General features: G+C 38.2%; 1 protein-coding gene across 3 annotated transcripts in view; it reads left to right on the top strand.

The window, feature by feature from the left end:
- Window positions 1-24: 24 nt before the first annotated feature.
- The window catches only part of RAD54B (RAD54 homolog B), a 62,480-nt gene continuing 51,560 nt past the window's right edge, over window positions 25-10,944 (top strand). For 2 of the 3 annotated variants that reach the window (XM_015617942.1, XM_019005626.2), the window contains exons 1-3: window positions 25-123; window positions 3,072-3,225; window positions 3,887-4,058. In XM_015617942.1, the coding sequence (XP_015473428.1) occupies window positions 3,088-3,225; window positions 3,887-4,058 (310 nt within the window). In that variant the 5' untranslated portion in view covers window positions 25-123; window positions 3,072-3,087. Of the gene's footprint in view, window positions 124-3,071; window positions 3,226-3,517; window positions 3,586-3,886; window positions 4,059-10,944 lie in introns of those variants that run through there. The other variant, XM_015617943.1, reaches the window with a different exon arrangement.

Raw genomic sequence — 10,944 nt, 5'->3', positions numbered from 1 at the left:
CGGCTCTGGCGCATGCGCACCGGCGGAAAGGGCAGGCTGCGCAGGGCGCATGCGCGGTGGGGCTGTCGGGAGAGCGCGGCGGGACAATTGAGCGCAGAGGTGGGAGCGGCGGCGGGAGTGCAGGTATGGGAGCCATGGGAGCCATGGGTGGAGGGCCTGGTGGAAGCGACCTTGGGGAAGACTCTAAAAGTTATCTAGTTCCAACCCTCTTGCCGTGGGCAGACACATCTTTCACTAGATCAGGTTGCTCAGAGCTTCATTCAGCCTGGCCTTGAGCGATGGGGCATCCACAAGTTCTCTGGGCAGCCTGTTCCAGTGCCTCACCATCCTCAGAGTGAAGAAATTCTGCCTTACATCTAATCTAAACCTGCGCTCTCAGTTTGAAGCCATTCCCCCTTGTATCACTACATGCTCTTCTAAAAATTCCTTACAGCTGCTTCTGATTTGAAGCGATTTTTCAGTAATGTTAACGTTCAAGGCGATGCACTCGCTGCCTGCGGTTTAACTGAGTAAAAGCTGATGCTGTGTCACATCTCTGCAGTTGCCCACAGCGCCTGTTGTGCCTCTCCATCTTTGCCGGCAGGGCCTCTTCAAACACTCCGGGAACAGCCTGTTAAGTTTGGGCCGAGATGGGCATTGTGGCTGCCTTTAGCAGGGCTCCGTGCACACCGTGTTGAGCTGGATATGTAAAATCTTGAAACATTCTTTGTATGTGTATTTAATTTTTAATGCAGCTACCAATGCACCCTTAAGGACAAAAGTACAACCGAATTAAATTGACAAACCAGATGCACTAATGAGACGGTTTGGGCTGTGGTTTTGTGGTGTACCGGGTTTGGTCAGGCCTGGTTGCTAATAAAAGCTAGGAGCGATGCTTTTTGTATTGCTTGCACCTGTTTCCCTGCAGCTGGCTTAACAGTAAAGCAAGTACAAGGTTCCCTGGTGTATTGGTGCTTGCCCTGAGGAAAGGGCATATTTGCATATTCTTTCATTTAGTTGTAGTCTGGAGCTGTATGCCTTGCTACACTGACTCTGATCTTATCTGAAAGATCTGATATCAGTGGTTTGTTGTACCTCCCTGAGGTTCTATTTCTATTGTGTAGTAGTGTAAAGGGACAAAATGTAAACATTTTGGTTATTATTTTAACATACTTATGTTATATTTTACAAAAGCTTTATTTTAAAAGACAAAGGTGTATTTCTGGATGCAATATTTAATTTTAAAACCCAAAACCCATAAAGGTCTTTGTAGTGCAAGTAGGTAATACTGGTAACAGTGAAGTTACTGAGTTATCAAGGGTAGTGTCTTCAAATGTCTTAGTAATTTTCATATCTCCTAATGAGTCTGTTTTTATGTTTTAAGACAAAATGACAGTGTAATGGCCAAATAGATTTGGGAACCAGAGCACTTTAATCATGGATATGCGCAATTTATGAATTGCGCAGCTTCTCTGTTCCACAGAACACAGAACACCTGGAGTGCAGTGGGCAGGGTTAGTGTGGCACTGCAGCCATGCTGTGCACAATCTTCATGTAGAGCCGTGGGGTGTCTTGTGTTGTCTTTCCGAGCATCACTGTGCAGTGTAGGGTTGGGTAGAGAACTTGTTCAAATTCACATGGCACTGTAAGCTGGCTCTGCTTATCAGAGCACTGATACTTGAAGTCTGCTCCTTCAGAAGGTTCTGGACACCTTTGCAGTGTTCACAGTGGCTTTTCACGCTACGGACACACCTGTTGTAATAACCAAGCCGCTACGAGTCCCTTATTGCATAAGATTAACTAAAATGCATATGTTACCACTGTTGTCAGGCAAGTCTAACTTAAGTGAACTGCCTAGATACAGTCAGAGGCTTCTCTCCTTGCATTGTTAATAACAGCCACAGTGGAAGCATCAACAGTTGAGGCCATTTTGCCCCTGAGATTTATGTTATGTCTAGTAACATAGATATATGCTAATGGTGCAGATACTGGGGAGAGAGCAGTACTGCTACCAGTCTCAGCATGTTTGCGAAGTTTTGGCACTGCTCTGTCACTACTTCAGTGCAAACCTTGGAAAGAACGGTGGTTGTGCCCCAGGAAGCCACTGGAGTGCAGAGTAGCACCAAAAACAGACTGCAACACTGTCTGTTGCAGCAGGATGCAAACATGCTTTTGGGATGGTACAGAAGTTTGATTCTGCAATCTGTATTTATTTTTAACGTAGTAGTTGGGGGAATCATTTTAAATAAACGTTTGTAAATGGAAAATTAAACCTGGACCTGTGGCGAAAGCTGTTCTTGCCTTCTTCATTTTAGCTGTTGTGTTATTCTATTGGAGATTTCTTTTATTTGATTTCTGTCTACTACTTTGAAGAATTAAGATTATAATTTTCTGTTGGGTGGAAAGTAAACTTTGTCATATTAACATTGGCACATGTTTGGTTTTGTCCTACGGTTGCTCAGGGTAATAATGGTCTTACATTTTGAGGGAAAATCTATAATATATTCCTTCCCAAGTGGACATAACATGGAGCAATAATATCCACTGTAATTCTGAGATAATTTTCTGCTGAATGTTATTCTTATTATGGTGAACCTGAATGACCAGTGTAATTGACTGTTAAATGCAAAATGGTGGTCCCAGGTATGAGACATACTTTCATGATTCATTGTTCATTGTGCACTAATAGTGGGCTTTTCAAAATTATGTTTCAAGAATAGTAACTTCTGCTTAAAATTGTCTTTCTTTTTATAAACTGGTGTAAGTTTGTTAAATAGCCCTATACTGTGCATATCCAGAGCATTTATTGCTTTTGGGAATTGCAGTAGTGGCTTTTTAAATGAAAATTGAGGTGTTCAGCTGCAGAATTTGCTGTAGTTGATCTTCCTTAGAATTTAAACAAAGCATTGCAACAGTACTTTTTCTTAAATGTTATTATGCTTGTGAATTAATATTGTTATTTGAAGATCCTGTATGCTCTCATGTTTTGAGATAGTGTTTTTGTTGTCATTTATGGATACATTTTTATATTTAAAGCCTATCCTGGCTACAGTTATCATTACCTGCTTCCTTCCTTCCTGTCCACCCTGCAGAGCAGTACAGCTAAATATGAGGCGATCTGCAGCTCCAAGTCAAGTCCTAGGAAATGCAGGCAAAAAGCCAAGGTTTATACCACCAGGAAAATGTATTGCTGCTTTTCTCAAGAATGAAACTAAGGAGATGGACCAAGAAATTAAGTTAAAGGAGGTAAACTGAACAGTGCACTAAAAAGTATTTTGTACAGTATTGTGATTAAAAGATAACATCTGAGCTCACCACAAATAATCTGTTCGGAAGAAATTTTGATAGCTTTGCGATGTTGGTACCTTTGATCTTGCTTCTTAGGTTAGGCTTCTCTCAGTGTGGAGTGGTTGCAGAAAAATGTTTTTCAAATAAATAAAATAAATCAGTGTTGGGCCCAAATGCAATTCTCAAATGTGAAGGAGGTGGGGATTGCATCTTGGCATGGGATTTATTGGATTTTTTTTTTTTTTGGTAGAACTAGTTAAAAAGCCAGGATACTTCTTGTGAAGTCTCAGTATGCTGGGTTGCAGTTCTGCTGCAAAGGTACTTTCTCTGAAACCTTTAATATTGAAACAGAAAAGCAGCACAATTTTTATTTATTTATCTACAGAAGACTTTTATTAAATTAAATTCATAAAGTATTTACAGAAGTGTTTGGTATTGTGTGCACACGCTTTTTGTTGTGATGCATATAGTTTTGCAGAGATGTATGTATTTATGTAACAATTTGATAATGACAGTTCGTATGTCTTGAAATCCCTTCTTGTTGATCTTTTTTCTATTTCTCTATTTCCCTTCACCTGCATGAAGAAAATACTATTAAGAACTTATTTCTCTTTTGCAGATAGATGAGAAAGAGGGAGGTGCTTCATTGCTGTCTGAAACAAATGTCCAGAATCAAAATGAAAATTTTACACAGTTTGTGGAGTCAACTGGAAAAGTAAAGACAAAAGTATGTTCCAGCACTGACAAGTGTAACAAGGCAGAATTGAAAATGTTGAAAGTGCCCAAAGCTGGTAAGATGCTCTTTTTTACTACCATGTATCATAAGAGAAATTTAAAGCATATGAATTATAGACTGCATATACTAAACTTTCATGAAGTACTGTTATAAGCATTGTTCAGTGGTGGCATTATTTGGTGTTATACTGGACAGAGTGAAAGAAACAAGTGTTAAACAAATTTTTTAATAAAAAAGGAAAGAACGTGTTTTTGAAGCTGGTTGATAGTGTTGCTATTCAGGTTTGTGTCTTCCGGAAGAACCTTACCGTCAACCCAATCTAATCTACAGTTGGTGCAATACAAGAATTGTGGTACCTTAAATAGTGGGAAAGTGTTGTAATTTGGAGACCTTGCTGACCTCATGCAGAGAAAGCTAACCATTCTGAATGAATTCAGGTTTTTTTCAGAATTCATGAGGGTTTCTTTTCTTCACTGTCTCCAGTGGGCAATTAAGGTTTAAGCCAACTTTAGCCACAAAGCAGAACTGGCTTTGCTCATTTGTGGGCATGCACTTCATCAGAGCTGTGCCCTGGTAATGAATACCTCCAAAAAACTAGGGTAGTAAACACTGCAAAGACATTAAAGTGTCTGAACTATAGCAAGCTCACTTGGATGGACCTGAATGACAAAGTGGGGCTGAGTGTCTTCATCTCCCAGTTTTGGTGTGCCCTGACCACAGATGCAGCACAGTTCTATGTTGTGTGAAAGCAAGTGTATTACCTCCAGAGCCAAGTATATCTGGAAAGCCTGGCACTTGAACTGAGTTACTAACATTGACGGTTGAAAATTTCTCCTTTTGGAGTCACCTCAGGCATTTTTAAGTCTTACAGTTATTTCACTTTTGTTTCTTCAAAATTAATTACACTGGTAATGATGGTTTAAGGTTCATTTAATTAATAATACTTTGTGTAGTAAGTGAAGTTTTAAAAGAGCAACTCAGGGCCACTTATCACATTTAAATCTTAAAGCCTGTTTGAAGCAAAAATGACATAGCTCTGTGTCCCAAGGTCCAGCCAATAGTGAGGCTAATTCCCAAAAGGGAATTATTCCCAATAAGCACACATATGTCCTATGTACACATACACAACTGGTCACATAGGCCAACATGGATATGGAACACAGCACTCGGGCAAGTGCAAGCAGTGCCCATGGACACATCCCTTTCCTTCTCTGACTGCTGGGGGTGAAAGCCTGTTTGTGGAAAAACAAATGAATACACATGTATCTATATATAAATACACATATATCTGTATATAAATACACATGTATCTATATATAAATACACATGCACACAGAGAATTTAGATCTCTCCAGTAACTGACCTAATGCACTTGGTCTGTTCAGTAGCTGGCTCCTTGTTTAGTTGGACACCCCAGATGTGGGCACATGAGCCACAGAGGCCCACAGCACCCAGTCCAGCTGATGGTACACAGACCTGCACTCCCACAGGTACAAGAACACTGTAGGTCTCACCTACAGTGTCTTAGCCACTTGGTCTACTTAGTGGTGGGCTGCTGGACTCCTTGTGCCCAAGAGATGCACACGTAGAAACATTTTTGGCTGGTAGCTGAACTTTCCAGGAGCCACCTCCCAAGATGTCCTGGTCTCTTGAGTAACTTGCATGGATTTCTTGGTCCCTTCAGTAGTCAAGTCTCAGACCCTCTGGTCTCTCCAATATCTGGCTCAGACTCATGGCTAGTCCAGTATTTGGCTTATCAGGTACCTGAGCTCTAGAACCTGTGCATGGTCCCCCTCCAGCTTTCACCTGGGAAAATATTTAGAAATGTAGTTTAGTAGGAAGATGGGACCTGGTCTAGCCATAGGATACAGTGCATTCCTTGCTGAGTAAGCCTACTGATCTTCATCTGTCTAAAGTATAAAAGTCTTAAAAGGCTGCCTTTTTCCTTTTATTATTATGTGCTTGTTCCTGCCTGAACCATCTTTGTCTGTCCCTTTTGCATATCTTTGTAGTTTTTGATTCTTTTTTTCTCTCCATCAAAGCCCTTTCTAGCATCTGGAGATTGCACAAATTCCAGGCCCTGGTAGGCAGCAACCCCCTCCATTCCATAAGGTGCTTTGGAGAGCCTTTCCCATTGACTCTTCTTTCTGGGTTTCAGACACAGGAAATGGGAATGTAATAGCCCTGATAGGATGCTGCCACTGGCATGGTATGTGACCCAGAGTGTATGAACTCTGTTTGGCAGAGCTAATGTGGGGAAATTCAGATTCCTTGTATGTCTTTAAGTCTTACAGCTTTCATGTTTATCTGCTGCGTGCTGAAACTTCCAGTTGAAGCCTGCACTTCAAGAAAATTTTCAGTGTCTATGGGTTATTTTGTTTGAGGTGTCATGCTTCCCTATAGGTACATCTGCAAAAATTTGTATCTGCTAGTTCTGCTTAGCAGTGCACTTGAAAGATAAATTATGGATTTAATTCCAAAATAATCTGGGAAATCAGCAGGCATTCCAGCAAAAAATGTTATGAAGTGGAAAAGATACTAAATGTCTTTTCTGTATCATGATTTCTGGGTGCAGCTGGTGTGGGTCCTCTGTGATGAGTTTACAAAAATAACCAAAAACTTGTGGAAACGGTGAGCTGCTACTGTTGATGTGCTGTTGCCTTTCTGAACAAGGCATTTTGTGCTGAAGCCCTTTCTATGCCTGCAGAATGAGTCTAACCCTGCAAGCCTTTGAAAAGCTGTCATATAAAAGAAGAAATTCTAATGTCAATGTTAGCTATGGTCTTCAGGTTCGCTGGTGATGTAAGCACTGTAGTGAGAAAACTATCCTGTATTGAGTCTTCCTTAAATCTTAAGTACTTTCTTAATAACTTAGATTTTTTCAAGACAGTTTCTGCCCTTCACGTCACTTTTGCCTTTTATTCATTACAGCTAATGTAGTGATTACATTGATTATGTAAATTATAACCTTCTTTGTAATGTGAAGTTAAATTGTTTTGTCAAAGCTGGCTTTGGTATGAAATTCAGAAATAATGGAAAACAGTTGTGAAAGCCAGAGTCAGTTGGGGGGGTTTATTATATTTAATATTTTAATGAAATTATATTTGACTGTCAGTCTCTAGAACCTCATAGTTCTCTGTTAAAGGGGCATTAAAATAATTTTAAGATTGAAAAAGTCTGTGTGTATGCATTATTTTGGTTTATTGTCTCCATATCATTTAATACAGATGATAAACAGTTTGATAGTTATGTATCACACTCAAAGCTGCTGTGTTTGGGTTTCCAGTGCAGCAGTGGAATGTGTAAATAAATACCCTGGGTTCCACTGAAATTCTTTTGAAACACCTGTGAACCATTGGACAACTGCACTGTTCATAGACCTAATCTTCCTGAAACCCAGCCCTGAAAATGCTGTGCATTCTTTCAAAAAAACTCCAAACAAAACTCAGTTATCTTACACTTGGTGTCCATTTCTTGGAGCAGGCAAGTAAGGATTTTATTAGAAGGAATCAATCTCAAAACTATAGCATATCTGGCTTAAAAAATATTTGGTTTTTTAAGCTTCTTTTGAAAAAAAACTTTTTCCTAAAATGTCATTAATAAAAGTGAAGTGCAAGGGACTCTGAAATTCTGTGAGATGAGGTATTTCCAGAGACATTTAGTAAGTTTGTAGCAACAGTTGAATGAAACATACTTATGTGTTGTAATTTTAGGAATGTTAGAACTGTAAGATACTGAACATGTTCATTGGGCAGTTTACAACTTGTCCTTTTAAGTTCTGAACACTGGAAAATAACGTTATGTGTTTCTCTGTAGGAAAATGAACTTTACTACTGCTTTAAGAATTGGTATTTGCTTGCTTTTAAGAGGAATGAACATGACAATCTCTTAGGTACCTTAGTTTTGTATTCAGAATATAGTCCTTGTTCACACAATGGATTTTTGGGAGGGAGTTGATTTATTTGACATTGTCATTAATACTTTTTCTCACATGCCTCCAAAGAATTCAGCTAAGTGTGCATGCTCTTTAAAAATGAAAATTACTTAAACATTCCTAAACTATTTACCAGTGACTGAAAACAAAACCATAAATGCGTTTGGAAGGATATTATTGCACTTCTCAAATGCTCCGTTTCTACTTGTCCTTATGACAATCTGAGGGTCTCTTAGCAATAACAAGAAAATACAAATAATCTGCACTTAAAGAAATAATGGACAGGCAGATCCCTAAACTATACTTAATATCTCCTCAGTAATGTTAATGAGCAGGATTGGCAAGAACTGAGGTTTTTACCCACATTGTCCTCAATTTAAAGTTTCAATATAGATTTATTTTATTTATATAAAGTATACATAATTTAATTTATGTTTATTATCTAAGTTTACAGCTTGCTTTCTGTTGGTACTTTCAATATAGGGGAATGTTGCTGTGTTTTGCCCTTTGGGCTTACTATTTTCTTTGTGGAAATGAACAGCTCTTTCACCTGAACACTTAGACACAACATTCCAGTTGGACTGAGATTTCATTGTTTGAACTGGATGTAAGTGAATAGAAAAAATGGATAAAGAGTTTTATTCTGTTGCATCTCATCTCCTGTTTGGTTGTTTTTTGGTTCTAGAGTACCTTGTCTTTCATCCATCACTAACATCTGCTAATGCATCTTCCAAGTGGAACTTTGCCAGAAGTCATGGTCAGATACTATCTTTGAGCTAACAACGAGCACAAATTGCAACTGTATTTCATAATGGGGTTAATGTGCTCACCCTATGTCTCTAAATAGATGTTTCTGAATGTCTTTCATGCTGATGATGTCAACTGTACTTATTATTTGCATATAGTTTTGAATACATTTTCTCTATCTTCTCTGGAATGTTAATGTTTACTGACTACATTTGTCTGTAAGGTTTGGATGCTTTGCATATTTAAGCATTAAATATTTTTCATAATGTGGTTCCTTCAGCTTCCTAGAGCATTACAGGTCTATCTGATACCTCTTATCACTTGGTATTAAAAAATCCTTTTAACCAATTAATGTGAATATCCAGTGTTCATTTATAACAGTAGCAATCAATTACCTGTCACTTTTAATCAGAGGATTAAAAAAAAATTATTTTCAGAGCTTTCATATTGTCCAGTTTCAATCTGCCTACTTATGGTTTCTAGTAACAGAGCTGAAATCATTCATGCCTGGCATCTCATAATGAAGTAGATTATTTCTAGAATTATTTTGATATCTGCAAAAGTACAAGTATTAATTTAATTTCTGTTGTTGCACTTCACAGATGAACTAGAAAAGATATTTCAGTCTGTCTATTTTAGTGGTGAATCTGCATGTGTAGCTGCAGTTTTGTGTGTCATTTAAATGTTTCTATAAACAGCTGGTAAAGCAGTTAAGTCTTTGGGCAAAAGATACTCCATAATCATCTGTAGCTCTTAATAATTACCAAGCACACCTTAGAACAGCTAAGACGTGACTGGATACCTGAGTGTAAGTAATTTATTACTGCATTGTTTGCAAGGAAGATTTTACAAGTCTACACATTAATTGTAATTTCTTATTCAAAACAGTATATGATTTGAAATGTTCTCCTTCTTCCTACAATGTTCTAGAAGAATAGTTTAAAATAGTGAATAGACAAATTTATAGACAAGTTTATTCTCAATTCAGGATAGTTTCTTTACTGTTTCAGTGTCATCTGTGCCTGTTTGATCAGTCCCTCTCAAGAGATGGGGACTGGTTAATATAACTGAACTGATGTCAATACATCATAAGATAAATTGTACATATCTGATTGGATGCTGATTCCAGAAGTGTTCATTTATATACCAGTCACAGTGGGTATTGTGTTTTCTGGTCTGTAGCTGCGGGATTCTTTGACATCTCCTCAAGACAACACCTTTTACTTGGTGCTCTTCCTTGGGGTGTGATGTTTTCTGCTCTGCTGCTGTCTTGAGGCGTTCCCTAGTGTTTTCCCAGCTGATTGTGCACACTAGGTGTTCCCCTGGGCTGCTCTCACATTCCTAACTGTGTTTATTCATCTTGAGTTTGGGATGCCCACCAGCAGAGTGCTGAGATACATGGTGCTACTAGAATTAGCAGCCATGAGTGAGATGGAAAGAAGGAACTTTACAGCAGCTTCACCACTAAAGGCAACATCTTATATAATATTCAGCAACTGCAAAACTGCTTTCCTGTATGGGGCAGCCATCTACAATGCTGCTGTCAAACAAATCCAGACTTGCCTAATTCTAGTGGGATATTTCCACAGTTAGTACAACCTAATTTATAATTTGGTATGATCATATCTTGCTGTCATATGAATAACTAGGCTTTATGTAATTATAGATGATATAACCAGGATATTCACACATTGGAGAAAAGAGCAGTGAATTGGCAGAGAAATGTACTGTTAATTTGCCCCAGTTAAATGTGCTTTGCATTTGAACTAATAAAGATAATGAAGGAGAGGGGAAGGAAACCAGAAATCAGAAGGGTATTATATGATCAGAAAATAAAGAAAAATAATTATATTAGATGTAACATATTTAACATTTCCCAGAGAAGTTGGAGGGATTAAAATGAAAATTTCACAGTAGTAACTTGTCTATTAAATGGAACTGTGGCTGCTTCTTTACAATGAAAAATAGAAATTATCAGGTTCTTTACTTTTGAGCAGTGATATATCTGTTATTGAAGAAAGCTGTGCTCCATGTAAAGATGACATTCTTTCATTTTTGAAAAAAGGTATTAAGTTATTGAAAATGAAAATTTATAAACAAATAAGTAGAAAGACTTAAATACTCATGCAGGAAGAGAGGTCTACTTGGAAACTGCAGATATAAAGCCAACACCTGTTTCCAAGGGCCAGCAGGGGATGTGTTGGGAAATGAACTTACTATCCCAATATATTTATTACAGTTTAGCTCCCTAGAGTTGCAT

This window comes from Parus major, chromosome 2 (assembly GCF_001522545.3).
Source record: "Parus major isolate Abel chromosome 2, Parus_major1.1, whole genome shotgun sequence".
Lineage (NCBI taxonomy): Eukaryota > Metazoa > Chordata > Aves > Passeriformes > Paridae > Parus > Parus major.
This window is presented reverse-complemented; position numbering and strand designations above follow the sequence as displayed.